This window comes from Talpa occidentalis, unplaced genomic scaffold, assembly GCF_014898055.3.
Source record: "Talpa occidentalis isolate TD23 unplaced genomic scaffold, MPIMG_talOcc4v2.1 talOcc4.3, whole genome shotgun sequence".
Classification (NCBI taxonomy): Eukaryota; Metazoa; Chordata; class Mammalia; order Eulipotyphla; family Talpidae; genus Talpa; species Talpa occidentalis.
Window position 1 is genome coordinate 134,480,864 of NW_023603184.1, and position 22,832 is coordinate 134,503,695.

General features: G+C 37.5%; 1 protein-coding gene across 1 annotated transcript; it reads left to right on the top strand.

Annotated features, from left to right (window-relative positions):
* Positions 1–102: 102 nt before the first annotated feature.
* ATIC (5-aminoimidazole-4-carboxamide ribonucleotide formyltransferase/IMP cyclohydrolase) lies at positions 103–21,397 on the top strand. Its single transcript, XM_037523993.2, has 16 exons — positions 103–186; positions 459–585; positions 3,409–3,485; positions 4,263–4,329; positions 5,854–5,942; positions 6,240–6,391; positions 6,707–6,863; positions 9,628–9,753; positions 10,537–10,644; positions 11,886–11,971; positions 13,078–13,167; positions 14,428–14,556; positions 17,115–17,207; positions 18,696–18,878; positions 20,703–20,858; positions 21,184–21,397. Exons 1-16 carry the CDS (start codon positions 168–170, stop codon positions 21,301–21,303), a joined length of 1,779 nt encoding a protein of 592 aa, XP_037379890.1. The 5' UTR covers positions 103–167; the 3' UTR covers positions 21,304–21,397.
* The last annotated feature ends 1,435 nt before the right edge of the window (positions 21,398–22,832 follow it).

A 22,832-nucleotide genomic window follows, 5' to 3' on the forward strand; every position in this document is an offset into this window, starting at 1 on the left:
GGAGAGCGCGGGGGCTGCGGGTTCTGCTGTCGCGCTGCGCGGCGCAGAGGGACTGCGTCACGTGGCGGTCAGGTGACCGCGCGCCCCGCCCCACCCCCGCCCTGCCCGGACCCCCCACGTGCGTCCCGCCGCTCTCCCGCTCTCCCGGAAACTCGCCGCCTGCATCCATGGCGCCCGGCCAGCTCGGTGAGCCCCTACCCCTGCCGATGCTCCGCTGCTCCCTCACCCCGGCCGGGCCCGCGGCGGTGCGACTCGCGGGAGTCAGGCCCCGGGAGGCCCAGGATCTGGACCTGGGCACTGTGGCCCCGGGATGGCCTGGAGATGCGTGGCCGCCAGCCCCAGAGCAGCCCCCTCCCCCCCGCAACCCCGATCCACCCCCACAGCACCCCCCACCCCGCCCCCCACCATCATCCCCGAGGTCTGGAGAACTAAGTGTCAAGCACTGCCTTCTCTTTCAGCCTTATTTAGTGTATCTGACAAAACCGGCCTTGTGGAATTTGCCAGAAATCTTACTGCTGTGGGCTTGAATCTGGTCGCTTCTGGAGGGACTGCAAAAGCTCTCAGGGATGCAGGTCTGGCCGTCAGGTAAGGCACAACTTAGTTTCTCTGTAAGTCTGATCGGAACAGAGTATGAGCATGTTAACCTCAAAGTAGTGTGTCCCAGGCCCTGTGAGTCCAGCCTTATCGACTCGTTCTGGCTACACCACTTAATAATTTGGCAGAGGAAGAAAGTCAAGCACGGAGACGCTTGATAACTTAAGCTCAGTTTTGAGGAGTTAAGGGGTAGAGCCGAGAGAGAGTCTTCATTTCAGAGCCCGCCTTGTTCTCTGCTTCCTTGAAGTTAGTTCAAACAGGCCTTTTGTTATGAAAGAAAAACTCAAGTTATATTTCCCATAATCCACTATTTTGACTGGCTCTTTTATAAAACTACTGACAAGAAGATTCAGATCTTCCTCTTTTCCCTTAGTAAGTCTGGTAACCAAATGAAGGTACAAATCTGTCATTCTGTCATCGACAAGCTGGTCATAGCTAAATGATGGAAAAGAAAGAATGTGCAAAAGATAAATGAAACGAAAAAAGCCATTGGGCAGCTATAATACACCACAGTGAATTCAGAAGGACATGTCCTTCCTAGATAATATTCTAGAAAAGGAGTGAAAGAACTGCCTGCTTTTTTTGCCATGTGGACAATTTTGCTTTTTACCCTCTTTTCTTTTGTAAATGTCACCCCTAGCCCCCAATATGGGCAGTACATCTCCCTAAATTTGACATAATCAAATGGCAAGATTACTTTTTTTAAGTAAAGGCTTTACACTTTTTGAAGTCTTTTTAAGCTTTTCTCTGATCAGGTTCTCAGTGGAAGGTGGGGCAGCTATTTCTGAACAGCAGAGGGTTGTGACTCTAACTTCTAGACTGTTCTTTCCAATGGACCCTGTTGAGTCCTATTGTAGGTGCATCCTTCAAATTGAGTAGGTCCTCTTTATCCTGTTTTTTCCCCTCCAAACTTTATTTTATGGAAAAAGTTCAGACAAAATCAAAAGTACAGAGAAAAGTATAATAAACTGTCATGTTGTGTTTCCATCACAGTCTTGTCTGATCTGTAGCCCCACCCACTCCTCATTAACCCCCATAATGGCTGTTTTTAAAAAAAAAAATTGGCAATATGAACTGATGTTTCCTATTAAAGTATGTTCTCTCACACATGTGTTTGTGCATATTAACTCATGTAATTCTTGTACCAGTTTATTAGTGTAGCAAGTACTATACACATTAAATAATAAAGGAACTAAGGTATATAAAAGTGAAGTACCTTGCCCAGAATTATACAGTTTATACTGCTTACATAGCTAGTTAAAAAAAAAAAAAAAAGATAAAGCCAAGGTTTTATCCCAAGAATTTAACTTGTAGATGTTTGGTAAATTGACGGAATTTTAATCAGTGAGTATGCAGCAGTGAGCATACAGAGAATTAATTCTGAAATTATCAGTTGTTACATAAAAATTCATGCTTTTCAGTTACTTCAAATGGTTGTTGTTAATTCTAAGAGTAGATCTGCCTATCTCTCTTTTTTGTGATTAACCTCAGAGACACTGGATTTTTACTTCCTTTATTCCAGGAGAGGGAATTTTGCATTAGAAACCGCGTCATCCATTTGTCAGTTTATTTGTGTGTCTTTGGTTAAACACCAGTCATTTGCAAATGCCCACCTTAATAGGAGAGTCTACCCTGAAAATTCTGTGCCCTTTCAGCAGGATTTACTGCTTTAAAATGTGCATTATTTTTTTTATAAAGGCAATATATATTATTGACCATAGAAAATTTGAAAAATATGGAAAGCCATAAAGAAGGTAATAAAAATGGCTTAAAATTCTGCTTACCATGTTGATGTGTTTCCTTCCAGTGTTTTTTTGGTTTTTTAAAGATTTATTTATTTATGCATACAAGAACTAAGGCACAGGCCAGAGGTCGGGGGGTGAGAGGATTCACCAGAGACAGAGTGGGGAACAGAACAGGCAGATTGACTGAAATACACTGCTGAGGGGAGCAGTGGGTGAGACAGGAGAGGTCTGCTGCGGCGTGAGGGTAGCTCCCTGACTGGGGATCGAACTCATGCTGCAGAAGCTGCGGACAGCTTCACAGTGCTGTGCTCAACCCTTGCGCCACCAGGGAGGCCCCCTTCTAGTGTTTTATAATCATAAACTTTATTTCATACCTCACATAGAAATAGTTTTCCTTCTTTTTTTCACTTAACATATTTGTTTTTCCTGTCATAAAAATTCTTGTAAATTCTGCCAGAGAGAGGGTTCAGGTTAGTTTGGTGATGTGGCTCAAACTTTAAATATTGTCTTTAATTTGGCCCTGTGTCTGATTTTTTTCCCCACCTTTTTTTTATGTAAAAGTTTTTAAGATTTACATAGTTCAGGCTATCAATTTTTTTGTTTATTGTTTTGAAAATATTCCTCATATATTTGATTCTGATACTTATATAATTTTTTTAAACACTCCAACTTTTGCTTAATTGGGAATTTATTTTTGTGTGGGCTTAACTAGTTATTCTAAGCCTAACATTTTACCAAACAATGTTTTATTTTTGCATTCATTTGATTCGCCAATTTTATGTGAGTTTAATAATCAATCTGTATTCTTGCTTTTATTTTAAAATGTTTCTGAGGTAAGGATACTTTTAATGTATTTTGTTACATGCTGCCAAATACTTCTCAGGTGAATTTATTTAATAATATCTCATTAGTGTTGCTTGTTTTGTCAGTCTTTGAATTCTGAAAATTAACATTCTGAAAAAGCTCTCCAAATGAGAACAGTAGACTAAATGTTGATAGATGTTTTGAGATAGTGTAAAAATGACAATTCAGCAGAAGCAAAAGCAACTTTCCTTTTATTCATTTGCAGAGATGTCTCTGAGCTGACGGGATTTCCTGAAATGTTAGGGGGGCGTGTGAAAACCTTGCATCCTGCTGTCCATGCTGGTAAGTGGTTGGTACCCTCAATTTAAAACTATCAGTAGTTTTCAGGAATACACAAGTTGAATATTTTGTAGATTAAGTGAAGAAAACGGAAGTCTTAAGCTCAAAAAATATCTGAGGCAATATAAGTTGTATTGGTTCTGTCACATTTGCTGCTAAAATTCATAATACATTAGCATCTGTATAAAATCTAGTTTGTTTTTTTGTGCAGTGGAATCAGGTTGTTTTTCCTCTGCTTGCTACTTACTACTCATCACCTGATCACTAATTTGGAGTGGTATGTCTTGCTAGAGTTAATGAAAATATTTAGATTTTTTGTGTAAAACGACTTTTATCAGAATTCAAACTTGAAGTATCACAATGTAACTGAGTTTCAAGAGAATACTGTTTCCAGGTGCTTTACTCTTAGTTCATTCATCTGAGACAAGGAATTGCTGTTGACCAAAATAGTTAGAAACAGAAATCATGTTAACTTACCAGTTTCAGTATAGTAAAAAACTGTAAGGCTAAGAATCATCAAATCATCAAATAAGCTACTTATGGGAGCACATAGAGTAATGGAACTGACGACAGTTATGTGGAAATTGCTTTTATATTTTGTTGCTCAAGAAAGAGGCATTGAGGAACTGACACAGAAGATTTTTTTAATATACCCACTATGTGTTTGGTATTGCTAATTAGACAGTGTGAGGGCCATTGACATAATTGATAGGAATATATTGGAAATACGTCGTTTGACTTGTTTTTTGAACCTAATACTTTATAACTTTGTTAACTTAGGAATCTTGGCTCGTAATATCCCAGAAGATAATGCTGACATGGCCAGACTTGATTTCAATCTTATAAGGTAAAGTTTGAAGTTGATTTTTTTAATATATTAAGGATCAAAGATAGAATATGCCAGTGCTTGGTGTTCCTTTCTTAAGATCAAGCTTAGCATTAAGTTTAGTTTTGATCACCTGCTATAAATATTGAGTACCTTCTGTGTGACTTTGTGCTTGTGTAAGCATTTTGGTTTTACTAAGTTTATATTACCAAAATACAAACTTAAACTAAAATCAACTTCTGCTTTTGTAGGGAGTTATAAATTTTAGTATATGCAAACAACTTAGTTATTTGCATAAAGGTATTCACTGATGTACATAAGTATATATATAAAATCTTTATTCAGATATTATTCACTTAGTTATATTTCCCCAATTTATAATTTTGTGGCTTTTCTGTATTCAGCATTGTGCTATTAGAACATAGTCATTACCCCGCCCCAGACAAAAAAACCCATGTCATTAGTAATAATTCCTCATTTTCCCCAACACCCTCTAGCTCTACCAAGGCAGCCTCCAGTCTGTTTCTGTCTCTCTGACTTTACCTACACAGCATTTAGCCATTTATCAGTGGGTGAACATTTGGATTGTCTGCATTTTGGGAATGTTATGAACAATGGGGTTATGCATGTACAAAGTCCTTTATCATGTTGAGTAAGTTCCCTTCTATTCTCAGTTTGTTGAGTGTTTATCATGAGTGGGTATTTGAGATGATCAGGTAGGTTAATGATACAGTCTGTTTCATTAACTGATTTGTAGGTGTTAAACCAACCTTACATTTCTGGGGCTTTGTGTGTACCTTTTTCTATTTTACTGGATTCAGTTTACTAGCATTTTATTGAAGATTTTACTATCAGCATTCATAAGACATACTGGTCTATATTTATCTTGTGACATTTTGTCTGGGTTTGGCATCAGGGTAATGGACATTGGGCACTTCTTCTGTTTTTCTCCTTTTTTATTAGTTTTTACAAATTGTGACCAAAGTTCCTGCCCTCAGAGTTCCTCATGTAGCAGTCCCAGCAATGGACTCTTCTTCACTGCTTGTTCATTCTAGATTAATTCTGTATTTTAAATTCTTCTTTTGGCTTTGCTATCCCTTTTATATATGGAATCTCCGAAGACCAAACAGATACTTCACCCTTAAAATGATCCTTTGTTTCTCACTGTTGGGCTCAATCCATTGGAAAAGGGATCTAAAATCAAATTCCTATGTGGTAGTAATCATATTCGAAAATGAGGATGTTATCTGTATCCTTGTATTTTACCTTTCTGTCAGAATTTGAATTGCTTGATGCTTTGGTATAATGTATAGCTAAAGTTGTTCAAATAGCAACATTGTGGCATCTGCAGACTGAAGCCACATCTGTGTGCTCTGCAGCAGTAGAAGGTCCTGAGGTTTTGGTGTAATTGTTAAGCTGTAAAAATGTCAGGCTTACAGTTTACATTTTAGATCCTTAGGAGTTTTGGTGGATGTTAATTTTCTGTATAGCTGTAAACCACATAAATTGAGTTTTTCATGACAGTTAAATTCCTTTTTGTTGTAGAGTTGTCGTTTGCAACCTGTATCCCTTTGTGAAGACCGTGGCTTCTCCAGATGTAACTGTTGGAGAGGCTGTTGAGCAGATTGATATCGGTAAGTTAGAAAAACCTTTTTTAAAGAGTGATGGAGAGGAGGATTATTCACGTTTTAAGTGAGATTTCATTTTGATGCTCACCACTGAGGAGTAGGAAGTAGTTAGTGCTTCCAGATTGTGTTCTGGGGTGACTATAATTCATCTCTATTTTCTGATCTGTTTCTTTGTATAGAGCATTTCATCTGGGTTACCTTTTTTTTTTTTTAAGAGTTAAAATAAAAGTATGTAGACAGTGACTTTAATTGAAAGAGGTTAGATTCATCTGAAAGTACAAATTGTCTTTTTGTTCTGCAAAGGTGGAGTCACCCTACTGAGAGCAGCAGCCAAAAACCATGCTCGAGTGACTGTTGTGTGTGAACCAGAGGACTATGCAGCAGTGTCCACCGAGATGCTGAGCTCCGACAGTAAGGACACCTCCTTGGAGACCAGACGCCAGCTAGCCTTGAAGGTGGGTGCGCACTTTAGCTCTTACAGTGTTTGGAAAACCAAGCAGTGTTCAGTCAGCCTGGATTCTGTCCTCCACCCAGGCTCCTAGGGCTGCAATCCAAATGAAGGGACCAGTTAGGAGAGAGAGAGAGTCTGTTTAAAGAGTTAAAGAGAATTGGAAAAGAATTCTTTGTGCTCTTCAGTATTATTTGCTGTCTTTCCAGCACAGGTGTGTGGGGTGTGCGAGGGGGTATCACTGGCTGTGACCTACCTAAAACCATCTTGTCCTTGCTTAGGAAATGCTACTTATGTTTCACAAAACTTAAACTTTTTGCAGGCTTTCACTCATACGGCACAATATGATGAAGCAATATCGGATTACTTCAGGAAGGAGTATAGTAAAGGAGTATCTCAGATGCCCTTGAGGTATGGAATGAACCCTCATCAAACTCCTGCCCAGTTGTACACAATGAATTCCAAGCTTCCCATCACAGGTAAAAGCTGCTGTCTGGGGTTGGGGAGTGGGGGTGGTGTATACACACACCTTTGTATTGTATCTGATGTGGTTTGTGTTTCGAAGATAAAGTAAATTACCTTTATCTGTTTGATTTGGGAATGTCACAAAGAGCAAATTTCTTCTGTTTGGGAGACTTCCATGCTGGGTCATTGTAGTAATTGTTCCTTTAACCCAAAATCCATCCCTCTAGTCTTCATAGTCCTGGTTTCTTTCATCCAGCTCTTGCCTTAAATGTCATCACCTCAAAGCCTTCTCTGAGCACACAAAGTATCTGCTGTCACTGTTTTGCTGCATATCTTGCCTTCTCTCAGTAGGGTGTCAGCTCCCAATAGCAGAAACCCTGTCTATCTTTGTTCATTGCTCTCTGCCCAATGTGAGAATATCCTGAATGAGTAAGAGGAAACCTGACATTTTTGTACAGATATATATTTGTAAATTTTCCTAAAACAGACTGACCTGTTTTACCTCACACATTCCTCCTTATAGTTAATAATCCCCCATGTCTATTCTGAAGCAAAGAAATATTCCCACATGCTTTTAGGTCCCATAGTCCTCATTTTCAGAAATATTTTCATTCAGATTGTATTAAAGTATTTATTCTAGGGTCTGTGTTTCTCTCGAAGTTTATGGTATTCTTTGTGATGACAGGGGAGGCCCTGGTCTCCTGTAAGTAGGGATTTCTTGTAACAGAGTCACAGGATTCCTCCCAAACATGTACTTATTTTCACAGCAGGAAGGCATTTTGCCTTTTCATACGGTTTGAATATTTTCAATGATACAGTGACAAAGTACATGTTTGTGTGTGCTTAGAAACAAATTTGAGGGAGAATAAAGAGTTGTGTGTGTGAGTGATCTTAATGACTAGTTTTCTTCTGTTAGAAACAAGAGTCCTGTTGTTGCATCTATTTAATATACTAAACAACTTTAAACATTTTTCTTTAGTGCTTTTTGTTATGCCTGATCAGTATTAGTGTCATTGAAATGTTGATGTTTGAATAGGATTCTCAACTCTGAAATGTTTCAGAAACCAAGTTTTTTCCCACTTACCACAATTAGCCTTTCTTCCACCTATCACCATTAACCTAACAATCTGTAAAAAGAAAGGGGGATGGTGGGAATTGTACTAAGGTGTCTCATTTTATATTTGCATAGTGTATTACTCTATTGGATATTTCATTCTTATTTGCCACTTTTTGCCTGTTTTGTGTCTTATGCCATAAGCTCCACTAGGACCGTCATCTTCGTGGTCAAAGGAATTATTTTTTTCAAGTACTTTTTCAAAATAGACTATAATTTTAGAGCAATTTTTAGATTTAGAGGAATATTTTATAGAAACAGTTCTCAGATAATCCCCATAGCCTCCTACCTCCCCTTAGCATTGCCCGTTAGCATCCTGCATTAGTGTGGCAGGCACATTTGTTAGAATTGATAAACTGACACTGATTCATAATTGTTACTGAGATCAGAAACTTACATTCACATTCACTCTGTATTTTTCTGTGTGTCCAGATAAATGTATATTGTCACATATTCACATAAGGTAGTTTTACCACACTAAAATGTTTCTACCTTCTACCTGCGTAACCCTGGCAACCACTGATCTTTATACTCTATAGTTTTCCCATTCCCAGAAGGTCTTATAGTTGTGAGCGTATAATAGATAGCCTTTTTCAGATGACTTCTTTCACTTAGCAATCCACATTTCAGGTTCCTCCATAGTTTACCCATTCCCCTATTGACAGACATGAAAAATGGAAGGACAGTTTTTGGTTGTTATGGACAAAGCTGCTGTAAACATACATATACACGTTTTTGTGAGGACAGAAGTTTTTGTGAGTTTTCAACTCATTTGGGTAAATACCATGTTTCTTGTTGCTATCATTTCTTTTCTAACTTCCCCCATAAGCTCCATGGTGACAGTGGTGGTGGGTGAGGAACTTAATTTATTTATTGATAACATTCCAGATGGACCAATGTGTAACATTATACTAACATTCAGTAAATACTAGGCAATGTTTTGCTTTTGAGAATATCTACTACCAAGATAACACAAAGAAAATAATCATAAATTTGTTTTTAATTAGTGGTCCACTATTTCTATGTGCCAAACTACTTAATATGTGCTTATTCACAAGAGATAATTAACTGCTAATAAAAATTCTGCAATTGTTAATAGACAATGAAAAACTTCGACGTTCAAGTCTTTTTAACTGCATTTCAATTTTAGAGAGCATGCTGAGTCTGCTCTAAAAGAAGAAAAATCCAACATAAAATTTTCCTCTGCTTTCCTCTTGTTTTCATTTGTAATATTTCTTAAATTGACAAGATTAAGATTTATCCTGTCTCTGTAAGTGCCATAATTACTTACTCTGCATTGAATCATGAAATGGATCCCGGATGATCACTGGTCTTGGCAGACATCCTCCTGCTCTTGAATTTTCATTTGATTTATTTGTAGCTTGACTAAAGTTGGTGCTCTAGTCTTGTGTGTTAATGTGTGTGTTTATGTGTGTATGTAGGCTGTTTTGTTTATATGTTTTGCAAGATGGGTTCAAGCCTCCTGTGCTTTGCTTGCTTTTTCAAATTCTTATATTTTTGTGTATATCTGTTAACCTCTCTATCACACTTAAAATATATTTGTGTAGTCTTGGTCCATGCTTTTATTTTTTAGGAAATATGCATAGATCTGACATTATTGGCACTGCCTGATAACATGTGTATATATTCTTGTACATGCATAGTTCTAAATGGAGCTCCTGGATTTATAAACTTGTGTGATGCTCTGAATGCCTGGCAGCTGGTGAAGGAACTCAAAGAAGCTTTAGGTATTCCAGCTGCTGCCTCTTTCAAACACGTCAGCCCAGCAGGTAAAGCACTGCACTCTGGAATGCTCTGCAACTATTTGAAATGCACTTCTATTTAAATTTTTAGAAAGTTGACAAAATCTATGGGAATGTACATATTCTATGAAGTCTGAAATACTTTGTAGGTAATAGTTTCAATTTACTTATATAAAATCTAATAACACTCATTTACACAATTGTAATTGTGTAACATGAGATAAGCTCAATTTTTTTTGTGTGTAGTAGAAACATGAGATCTGAGAAAAGTGAAATGATGTACTGCATTATGACTAAAAAATATTTCTCCACATGATTGAAAGTGTTACAGAGTGAACATAAATTTTTCTTATGACACTTTTTCTCTGACTTTTTTATAACCATTCTGTATTTAAGTCAACTTCACAACTAATTTATGTCACCAGTTTTGCTGACAGCCCAACACATAGTTCTCAGATGTTTATTGGATATTAAAATGATGTGAGTGGTGAAGTAATAAATGATCTATGATATCAGGCGGAACAGAGAAAATCAATAATAAAGGAAGCTAGCTTCATACATATGTCTGGTGCTGTCAGACCTTGGTCTGGAAAAGTGTTTTCACAGCCAGAGAGATTTTCCTATCTCCTCACCCTTGCCTGCAACTATATTGTTACTGTTTAATTGTCTGGCCAAATAGATTCTTGTTTAATTTGTCATAAGTGCTAAAGTTATGTTGCATAGACTAGATGTTAAGAAATATGTCTTAGTGTATGAGTTGCAAGTAGTAACCTGAGATTTTTTGGTCTGTTTTATGGTTTTCTGTACCAGGTGCTGCTGTTGGAATTCCACTCAGTGAAGATGAGGCCAAAGTCTGTATGGTCTACGATCTGTATAAAACCCTTACACCCATGTCAACTGCATATGCAAGAGCAAGAGGTCAGAAGAGAGATAGGGTTTTTGGGGGGTTTTCTTGAAAGAAAAAGCAATGTTTTATCCTGAATAGAATAAAACATCCTTTGTTTTAGTATATCCTTTGTTTTAGTATAAGACTTCAAATTATCTTTAACTGTTTTTTACTATACTTAAGAATAATTCTTGGAGTGCCTTGGATTAAATTTGCTTATAAAAGTGTTTAATTTTTTAATGTAATAAATGGAAGCATACTTGGAATTTGGTGCATATAACTTTTGATTATTGAGTCCACTTGTATTGCTTAACATGACTTAAATTATATGGTTAGACTAACTATACTGAATTCAGTTAGAGTTCTATTTTACGTATTTCAGAAATGCCTAGTTCACAAATTTTGACCACGACTATAACATTTATGGAAGAACATTTAGAAAGTTGATATCATGGTCTTTTTTTGGTATCAGGGGTTGCCTATTATGGCTCCTGTGCTAGATGCAGCCAGTCACCTGTTTTTATATATTCAGTTTGAATATACAGCGCCATGTCCCTTTGTTGTGCTTTGTCAATGGCTGCTTTCAAACTATAACCACATAGTTGAGTCTTGAGCAGAGACAATTGGCTGTAAAATCTAAAAATTTTTTACTATAGGATCCTTCACAAAGAAAGTGTGTCAAATGCTGCTGTAGAAGGTAAAAGAATATCTTATTATTTCAGTTAAATGACTTATTAATCTAAATTTCTTGTAAATTATGACATTAGATTTACAGACTAGATTTTATTTTTTTTTACATCTGAATATTTCATTCTTTATTAAGAATATACATAATATATATATTCTTGTTTTGTTTTGTTTTTTGCGTAAAAGAACTGGGGTGTAGGCCAGAGGTACAAGGGGGTGAGTGGATTCACCAGAGACAGAGTAAGGAGCAGAACAGGCTACTTTACTGACACTGCTAAGGGGAGCAGCGGGCGAGACAGAAGTGTGCTGTGCCATGTGCGTGAGTTCCCTGGTTGGGGATCAAACTCAGGCCTTAGTGGTGATAGTGCTGAGACTTGACCCCTAAGTCACCAGGAGGGGGCGGGGGCACTATAGTATGTGTGTACATATATATAATATAGCCATATTTCCTTTAATTTTTTTCTTTTCAGCTCCAGTCAATATGATGACAGACTAGGTTTTAAGTGATCACTTTGGTTTTTTAAAAAACATTTTTCTCTGTAAAGATAATTTGCAATAAATACCTCATTTTAATTTTTATCGGTAGGGGCTGATAGGATGTCTTCATTTGGTGACTTTATTGCATTATCTGATGTTTGTGATGTCCCTACTGCCAAAATTATCTCCAGAGAGGTTAGTGGATGGACATTCGTGCATCTTGATGCATGCATAAATGCTAAAGCTTTATTTGTTCAATGTTAATTGAAACCATAACCTATATTATTTATATTTGTAACATCTGTAAATTTGTTAAAGCTGTCATCTAGAATGTTCACATTTTATGTAGAATATGAATCCTTGACTCAGTTGCAGTTTTGGGATCTAGTGAATTAATAATTTCAAAAAAAGGGTGTTATCCTTTGCTGTTATAGTTATAATTTATATTTTTTAACACAATTAGTATTTTAATGCTAAAAACTGTTTGTGAAGAGGTAGGATGCCATGTAATAGTGAACCTTATTATAAATTTCTCTAGGTCTATAATGAGAAGCTGTATAATAGAGAAAACTATAAACTACTCTTAAAAACTAACCCCCATCAGTTAGATGCTGAACAAGCCTTACAGAAAGTTGGAGATGAAGAGACAGAAAGTTAAAGAAAGACGGTAGCTCAGATAACTGAGAGGTAAATCTTCAGTAGAAATGAAGGTTAAACCAGTGTGTGGTTGACAGTATTTAGTTGCTCTAGGGGTTCTTCTCATGATGACTGTCATCCCCACTGCAGGGAGCTGACATGCTGTGTTATAGGTTACAGCACAAAGCTTTGGAGCATGAGCTGTGACTTTTGTGTTTTTACTTATGAGATGTTAGCTCGCCATTTAATCTGATCCCTGTCTTGCTGTTGGGGAACATACCTTGCCTGAGGTCATACAGCCTGGCACCGGCAGAACCAGGGCTAGAATGTTCTCTTTCTAGTGCAAAACTTCACCCATGGACAGAATAAAAAATAATTTTTCTTCCTAAGGTGCATACATTAGAGTGCGTCATTCACATATTCTTAATTAAAAGTGAAACAGCTAACCAAAAACTTTGAAAGGGTAGCAGATGAGAAAAGGTCAGCTGCAGAGCTGTATTCTAGCATAGGCTTATCTTTTCTAAGTAGAACATTAATATTATCTGTTGGAGATAGAAACCAGAAAATACTGCTGCATTGTTTAAGGCAGGTAATTGTCTCTACATTGTTCTAGAGGTGTTCTCTACTTTGCTCTGAATAGAAGTTAATATTTAATGTATTTATAGGTATCTGATGGCATTGTTGCCCCAGGATATGAAGAAGAAGCTTTGCAAATACTTTCTAAAAAGAAAAATGGAAGCTACTGTGTTCTTCAGGTTAGTTTAGTTCATGTTTGAAACAATTTTGCTCTTGTTTTCCACTCATCCCCCACGTGTAATCTTCCCTTTATACTGACATTCTCCTAATAGACCCCTCTTTCTAGAATTTTCATTATGCTTGATCCTAGTTCTTTCCTCCCCATTAATATTTGGTTTAAGAAGAGGATAGCTTCCTAACCCTTAATTAAATTTTTTGAGATTTAGTATATTAATATTTTGAAATAATAATCAGCTTTTTATTCAAAAGGTATTAAAGGTTATTTGATGCAAAGTTTCCTCATCCTTCCTTTCTGTTGCTCTTACTAATCATTTTTAGAAGTAACTAGAGCTTTAAATTTCTTGCTTGTCTTTCCTTAAGTAGTCTATACTTATTCAGCAGATATTTGCATTTTTTTTTTTCTATTCTTTTTTTCCCCCACTAAAACAAATGCGAGCTGCTTCACTGCCTTGGAAATGTGTACTCTATATGGCGGGTCACCAGTCGATAGCTATTGTGTACACTTGTGAATAACCTTGGGGGTAGTCCTAGAGGGACCGGTCTTAGGCAGCTTTCCCCCACGTCGTACTGTCTTCTCAGTTCAAACTTGGAAGAGGAAGATAACAATGAATGACATACGTGCCCTTTGAAATAACAAAGGCACAGACTACAGGTCCTATTTCCCTCCTTTTAATTTTTCAATTCAAGTATTAGCTAGGTATTTGTAATAGATTTTTGGAAAGAAGGAAAATTACAATTAAATTTTTGTGCCACTGCTTGTGTTTTAGCAAATCTATTCTTAAGGCTGATCTTTAAAAAGGAGAACAGTCACATCACTTAACGATGGGCAATTTCATCATTTTGCGAACATCGTAGAGTGTAATTACACACGATGGTCTAGTCTGTTATGCTGTTGAGACCGACATTAAATATTCACTCAGTTGTTCACCAGAAAATCAATAAGCAGTGCATGGCTGTGTATAGATAGTGCTTTTAGTTGGTGTAAACAAAAATGCACTCACTGAAATCACTGGTTTAATATGTTTGGTATAAATTGTAGAACTATAGTGTGGTTAAACCTATAAAAATTTTTGGACCAAAATATATTGGTGCCCAAACATATTATCACAACCATACTGACTGAAATGAACTTACACATACTTAAACAGAAAAAAAATGCATATAACCTTCACAAAATGAAATCTTTTGTACAGAAATTAATTGAAAAATTTTGAGGGATGTAAATACATTGTTTTTAACCCTTTAAATTTGTATCTTAGATGGACCAGTCTTACAAACCAGATGAGAATGAAGTTCGCACTCTCTTTGGTCTTCGTTTAAGCCAGAAGAGAAATAATGGTATCATTGACAAGTCATTATTTAGCAATGTTGTTACCAAGAATAAAGATGTAAGTCTGAAAATAATTTAAATTGAATGTTCTGAATTCGGTAGACCTGTTTCTAATACTTAAAAGTTTATGTTTTTATTATAAAGTCCTTCTTTAAAACTGGTTGATATGCAAACAGCTGGGGTATCTTTGGGTCATGAGGAAATTTTATAAGCTTAAAAATGAATGGAAGACCATACTAGAAGCTTCTGTGCATATATACTTGTGCAGGGATATCTGTCTTCCATTTTACAAAAAGGGGGTCATATCTTTTATAATTCTATCTTTAACTTGTTTTTTTTCCATGCACCAAACTACAGAATGTGTTTCACACATTGCTGTGTGAAAGGCCACGTATAGATGTACATGATGAATATTTTAAGTTGTTCCATCTTCAGTGCTATGATCAGTGTTTGCATGTAGAGAAGATTTTTGCTCCTGTGCTTTTTGTCATCTTTTAGGAAGGACATAATCCTAGGATAATGTGACTTTGAAAAAATTAACACATAAAATATTTAATACACATATCACCCTATAGGGTGACTATCAACTGTTGTAGAGGTTACATTAAAATATTTGCTCAAGGTTACACCTTATACCATCAGGAAATGGTGAAATACCTTAATTGGACCTTCATTTTAAGAGTTTGGCTGGGTCTAACATTGACGATTTTCAGTACTGTGGATGTGTCACTCCACTGACTTTTAGTCTTTTCTGTTAGTATTTTTGATTGAGTGCCGAGGGTTGGCTATGAAAAAGCGGTAGAAAGATTTTGAGGGTCTGGATGGTATTATTTTTCCCCCAGAGAGTTTACTTCTTTTGGCAGCAGATCAGGTGGAGGCAATCATCCTCATCCAGTCAGGAATGGAGATGATTTGAATTTGAGCTTCAGTGTTTGTGAGGACCTGTCTGTTTATGGCTCATCCCTGTGCTGCTGAAAAGTCTGGGCGTCCACTATATCTCTGTTTCCTGGTGTCCATTCTGAAGTCCATTTTGCCCTTTCTTCCTGAAAGACTGCCGAAGCTGTGCTCAGCTCATTTACCTTTAAGTTTATTGTCTGTGAGTGGAAAATGCCTTGAGGGGAATATCATAGATAGACTCATTTCTTCCTGCTTCTTTTATCTCTGCGATCTTTGCCCCTCTGTACTTGCTATTTTATTTGCTCTGTGTCTGGCTTTTCTTTTTGTTCCTCGAAGGGAATTATTCTCTTAACAAGTCATTCACTATAACAGTTGCAAAATGAGGAGCTGCGATTTGTTCTCAGGTCTGACTCCTGAGGCATTTATAGAATTGCTGAAAATAAACTCTAAGATCTTACATTTTCTCCTGTTAGTAAATATATGTTGATTAAGATCTGATCATTGTTTGATTTAGTAGTCTTCCATTTTGATGTTTAAAATTAATGGTACCGTGAAGTAAAGGAACGTGTGAGTGTTATGTTGGAAATAGCTTTCAGCCTTTTGGAATCTGTTCCTTTGTTCTGTGAGTTGCTGCTAGTGGTGTCACTTTAAGCAGCTCACAGTGAAGTGAGGCACTTTTCTTTATTAATCTGATTGGTTAATGTGTTTTTAAAAATACTAAAAGGGTATTCTTTTAGATTCCATGTGTTGAGGCTCTTTTTTAAGTTTTCCCTATAGGTTTATAGGTGTTGGACTAATAAATAATTCATCAGTATTTGATAGTTTTGTACTTCTGGCTACTAGTGTGGATTCTTTTTTTTTTTTCTAACAGGGATTGAAAAATGATGTTAATTGATCTTTTATCTAAATTTTTTTCTGCTTGCTTCATGTGTATATTGAATGGAAATTTTGAAACATAAGGATGAGAATTATGGTTTCATCTTCTGTCTTCCCCTCCATCTTTTTAAGCAGCTATTTGTTACCACGCTAGCCTCAGGAACATCAAAAAGTGTTTAATTTGATGGAATCTGATTTATCATTTTTTCATTTCACTAATTCATTCCATAACTGCTGTTTATATCTTTTGCCCACTTAGTATCCAAACATTCCCTTTTCCATTTGTATTTGTTCATTATATTTATAATATTAATGTTTTTTATTCTGTTTGGACTAATAGTTCACAGTGCATTTTTGAACAGTTTCCTAGAATTTTTGAAACAAAGCATAAAATGACTGTAATTTAATTTTCCCTGAAAACAGCCTTGGCTATGTGCAGGCATCATAGTTACTTGTAATGGCTATGAAAATTATTCTCGGTTTTATTTTCTGAGCATATGTTTTCTTTCTTATATCTCTAGACATTTGTTAGGACTTCGAATGTCAGTTTTAGAGACGATATAGTACTTTATATCAGGTGATATGTAAACAGGTGTAAGCCTAAGTTGCTGCAAAACAGCATCAGCTCGAGACTGTGATGCATTAGGCATTGTGCTCAGTGTCAAGACGGACATCTTAAATATCAGTCTTTTCAGTAAAACATGGTAGTGCTTAGAATGAACAGATAATTTCACTATGTCCTTTGAAAGGTGTAATTATAGGTGGTTAGGATAAATGATGTGTAAGATGCTTACAGTTAAGTGAAGCTTAAAAAGGCCAATGTGATTGATGTTCTGTGTTCAGTTGCCAGAATCTGCACTCCGAGATCTCATTGTCGCCACCATTGCTGTCAAGTATACTCAATCTAACTCTGTGTGTTACGCCAAGAATGGTCAGGTAACCAAGCTGCTGCTCACCTGGGGTGGGGCAGGAGTTTTTATGAAATGTTATTAAAAAGCTATCTGCCTCAGATACTAGGCCACTTTGAAAGGGGAAATTTGCGAAGAATTTCTCATCTGGGTTTGTTAGTATTTGCTCATCAGTAAATGAGCGGATTATTAAAGTATGTGTCCTGGGAACTAAGTATTAAATTAGTCATACTGCTTCTTACCTAGATTGAATTGGTACATTATGATTAGTGGGACTCTAATTAAGCTGCTACATTATGGTCTTACCCTCTTCTTCTCTGTTGGTAGTATTTCCAGTGTAGGGTGAGTAGAGAAAGGTACTGCCACTAGCCAGCTCACATTTGCAGCTTGAAGAGTATTTTCACCTATTTTTCCTTCAGTCATTTTACCTAGGAGTTAATGTGATCTTTCAAAATCAGGTTTGCTGAGATATCAGATGATTCCACCTATATGTGGGATATGAAGAAATAAAACAAAGCAGCAGAGAAAACTAAACCAAAATAAACTCTAGAAATCTAGCTGCAGGATTGAGGCTGCCAGAAATGGGGTTGGGGGGAGGGAAGTAGGGTGGAGGCAATAAAGGGGAGAGAAGGCCCGATCAACTATGAACTATAGTAGAGGACTATGGGGGCTTCAGTGGTATGGTAACATACATCTGAAGAAGTGTGACCCTGTTCCCCTCATACAGTATTATAAACCAATATTATATCATCAATTTAAAGAAAGATACAATTTGGAAAAAAATCAGGTTTACTGATGCATAATTTGTATATAGTAAAGTTTACCCTAAAGTGTAGAATTTAACTAGTTTTTGCATTGGATAGTTAGCTGTGTGACCACTGCAGCAGCAACACATTGAATATATGTTTTGCCCTCTGATGTGAAGCAAGATGTCTCCCCAGTGCACTAAGCCACAGAACACAGGACTGACCAGCTTGTCAGTTAGGCCTTTCCCAACTACAAGGGTACCTGGTTTTGCTGTACTTCAACAACCTTGTCAGCCCTTTTTACAGTTTGTTAAGCTCTTCTCTTGGCATTCATTAGCTTTATTTGGCCATAAATGGGAGGGTGGGTAGATATTAATCAATATGACCTGTAAAACTTTCAAATTCAGAATTTTACTGATTACTGAATGTTAAAACATTGCTACTCTCTAATTACAAAAACCTAAGAAATTGTAACTACTGGCCCTTGGGCTTAGGTTCCATAAAGACCATGTTTTACCATTGGTATCTGGGAGTTCTAGAAACTTACAAAATATTAATGGCCACATTTCAGGTGTCACTGAACAGGTAAAAATAGTTATAAACCTCTTACCTTTACCCATTAATGACTTAAAAATTACTTATATTTCTCTCATGGTGGCCTGATATTTTCTTCCACAAAATTGATAGATCTGGTAGAATAGGCACAGAACATCTGTGAAGCAAAGTATGTTACTGAGAGAGGTTTTTATTTGAATGTCCGTGTTCTCCAGGTTATTGGCATCGGAGCAGGACAGCAGTCTCGGATACACTGCATGAGGCTCGCGGGGGATAAGGCGAACTATTGGTGGCTCAGACATCATCCTCAAGTGCTTTCAATGAAATTTAAAACTGGAGTGAAGAGAGCAGAAATCTCCAATGCCATTGATCAATATGTTACTGGAACTATCGGCGAGGTACAAAAAGTCTTTTCTGTGTGGCAGACTTTACCTTCATGACAGAGAGAAAAAGGCATTTATTCAGAAATTCTGTATTACCTAGTTGTTAATCTAAACTTCTTATTCATTTCCCATTGCTTTCTGTTTCATTTCACTTTCTTCATGGTTCTTCAAATCTTTCTGGCACTATCAACCTTGTTCTCCATCATTAAAATTATAACCATTATTTTAGTCTTGGTATTTGTGCTTCACTTGTTGATGGCAGCACTGTTCCCCCCACATGAGGGTCTGTCATTGTGCCAGACGTAATACTTAGCACGTGGTAGGTGTGTGTTCATCATTAAGCACTAACTTCCTGATGGCAGGTTATCATTGTCTTTCTGCTCTTCCCCACCCCACATTTTCTGCAAGTGCCAGTAACAGCTCAACGTGTACTTGTTACATTTCATGTTCTCTAATGTCTTCTGTTTTGAAGAAGATATCTGGCAGCATTGAAGTGTAAATATCAGGTAGCCTGCCAAAGAGTGGGCTTTAGCCAATTTATAGACAGACCAGATGCTTCACAAATACTGGATGGAACGGAAGAGAAAAGAGAGAAGTGTGGTAATCAAAAACTCAGTGATGGGCCTCCCTGGTGGCGCAGCGGTTGAGTGCTGGGTTGCGAAGCTGCCCGTAGCCTCTGCAGCGCCGGATCGCTCCCCGGCCACTGCAGGAGGGTCCCACATGGCGCTCAGACCTCTCCTGCCGCCCGCTGCTCCCCTCAGCAGTGTACTTCGGTCCTTCTGTCTGCTCTGCTCCCCGCTCTGGCTCTGGTGAATTCTCTCACCCTCCCGCGCTTCTGACTGTACCCAGTGCTTGTATAAATAAATAAATAAATAAATAAATCTTAAAAAAAAAAAAAAACCCTCAGTGATCTTTCAAGGGAGCAAATCAACTTGAAGTTAGCTGTTCAGGGACAGGAACCCATGACATAAGCGTCATTGAAGATCGTGCCTTGTAACCATGAAGTGCTTAAAAATAGCCTTTTCTACCTTAATTCTTGACATTTCTCTGTTTAATATTACCCAGCAAAATCCTGCTAATAGTCCTGGAGGAGTCTTTATGTGTGAACAAAATAAGAATGTTCTGTTTAAGCCAAAAATGTCATCCAAAAATGGAGGCATTTTTTAAAAATGTGAATACCATGGGGCCTCCCTGGTGGCCTAGGGGTTGAGTCTTAGCGTTATTAAGCTATCACCTTGGCGGCCTGAGTTTGTTCCTGGGCCAGGGAGCTCACCCACATAACACAGCAGACCTCTCCTGTCTCACCCTCTGCTCCCCTAAGCAGTATACTTCAGTAGACTCGCCTGTTCTGCTCCCCACTGTCTCTGGTGAACCCTCTCACCCTCCACACCTCTGGCCTACACTCCAGTTCTTCTATGCAAAAAAAAAAAAAATACTATGAATCATGTTTTAATTTCTGTAAGACTGGCTATAAACTTGAGACAGACTGTTGTTTAAATGTAGTCCTAGAATGTCCATCATGTTTGCTTGCTTTGATACAGGGATAAAATTAGTTGATTTAATAATTTAGGCAGAGTTTAAAGAAGAAAATATATTTGGAATAAAATGATTTAGGAGGTAAATTGTCTTTATTTGGTACACTTAAGATTTTTTCCTTAATGAAATGTTCAAAGCATTAAAAAAAAAAGAGAATTTAGATGTAAGAACTTAAATGAGTCATTTTTTATAATTAAGAAGTCTAAGGAGAAGGGCCCATGTGCCTTCGGGTATTCTGATATTCTGACTTGTATCAGGTAGTGCTAAGGTACTAAAGTACATTTCTCTCCCACCCCCAACCAGGATGAAGATTTGGAAAAATGGAAGGCGCTGTTTGAGCAGGTTCCTGAATTATTAACTGAGGCCCAGAAGAAGGAATGGATTGACAAACTTAGTGAAGTTTCTGTCAGCTCTGATGCCTTCTTTCCTTTCAGGGATAATGTAGACAGAGCTAAGAGGGTACGTATGAATCGGTGTACATTAGTGTGGAACTGATCAATATGTAGAAATTATTTCAGAAATTCTGTGTATGACTTTTAAGTTCTGCGAGTTAATATATTCAGACTTTGGCAGTGTGATACATCAGAAATATTTAGAGAATCATTCTCACTTTCCATTTGATGTATGGATAACACAAATTCTATTATTTTGCCTTTTTGACAGAGTGTATCCATCTACAGTGTGTGAATTCACCATTAACTTAACGCTTATTCAAGTGGGATGTTGATTTTTGTGTTTTAGCATAAAACTTTGTTTTGAGAGTCAGTATCTATTGTTTCCTCAGAGTGGTGTGGCGTACATTGCTGCCCCTTCCGGCTCTGCTGCTGACAAAGTTGTGATTGAGGCTTGTGATGAACTGGGAATAATCCTCGCTCATACCAGTCTTCGGCTCTTTCACCATTGAGTTCATCAAACATTATTGTCTGGTTTGTTTATGTGTAGGTGAAAATGATGTGTGACATTTTGAGAACATCTTTTTTGAAAACAGTAAAATACTAAATTTTAGTAATCTTGCATCTGTAGTGTTGAGTGGTTATACTTAATTTCACTCTTTAGAGTGGCAAATATTCCATACATTTATTTGTGTATAGGAAATACACAAAATCCCTCCTGGAGCTTAATTCACCCCAAAACATAACCTGGTAAAAAATAATAAAAATCCCTAAATAAGCCAAAGAAACTGGGCAGCCACCCATGCAGATGGCACAAGCGCCTTAAATCCTCCCTAGTTTCCACACAAACGATTCTGCTCTTACGAGTTTCTTTTATTCTAAAATAACTTGGCTGTTTACCTTCTAAACAAACAGCTGATTATAACATTCTAGATAAACCAGAACCTCAGAGGGAATTAATAAATCTTCTGTTGGCCTGATACAAGGATAATACCAGTAGATATTTTTCCCTGTGTGTGAAGTGAAAGATTTCAGCCAGCCCTTGTTGTCCCCTCTGGAGCTGCATAAAAATGTAATCAATGTTAGGTGCCCAAAAATGACCCAATATACTATTTATAGATTTAAGACTGAAGGGCCTGGTGGGAGGCAGTGCCTTCCTGCATGAGGACAGAACAGTGCACTAAGTTACCTGTGCTGGGGTCCAAAATGATCACACGTTACCCCTGAGGCCAGCTAAAACCTCCTCTCATCTTTCATCTTAACAGATGAGTCCTATTCTTCCTGTGCATTTAACTGACCTCCTTCCTGAACTTAAAAGATCATCCTTCTGTCCTATTGAGTAATTATCCAGCCCTGTGTGCTACCATCCCATATCGAAACAAGGCTGACTTTTATGACCAATAAAATGCTGTCAAAAAAAGTGTGACTTCTGAGGCTAGGTCATAAAGGCTCTGCTACTTGAGATGTAGTTTCTTGCATTGCTTGCTGTGAGCTAGCCAGTGTCGTGTTGTAAGGACATGTGATCTGCTCCCTACAAGGAAAGAGCATCTCTCCAACACTACCTGCGAGTTGTAAGACTGAGAGTCACTTCAGACGTGGTCCTTTAGCCCTTACGCAGGCAGTCCAGCTGCAGCCTCTTGAGGAACCTGAGTCAGAGCTGCCCAGTAGAGCTCGTGGATTCCTGACCCACAGACAAGAGAGAGATGGGTTGTTATGTTAAGCCACTAAGTTGTGATACTTTTTTATATAGTAATAAATAATAAAGTTTTGGCTAATAAAGTGTGTGTTATACCTTCCCCCAAGTTACCAGTTGTTCTCTACTTTGACAAAGGTTAACATTAAGGGTATAATTATTGGAACAGTTGTTGCTCTATTTAACGCTGTATTATCTGACCACGCGTACACAAGTATCCTGAAGAATGGTGCCACAAGATATCTCAATTAGGAACAAATACTGTTGTCCAAATTAACAAGTGAATTCATTTTCTAATCACCGTTTTACATTTGCAGGAAAAAAAAAAAGATGTGGGAGAGCTGAAAT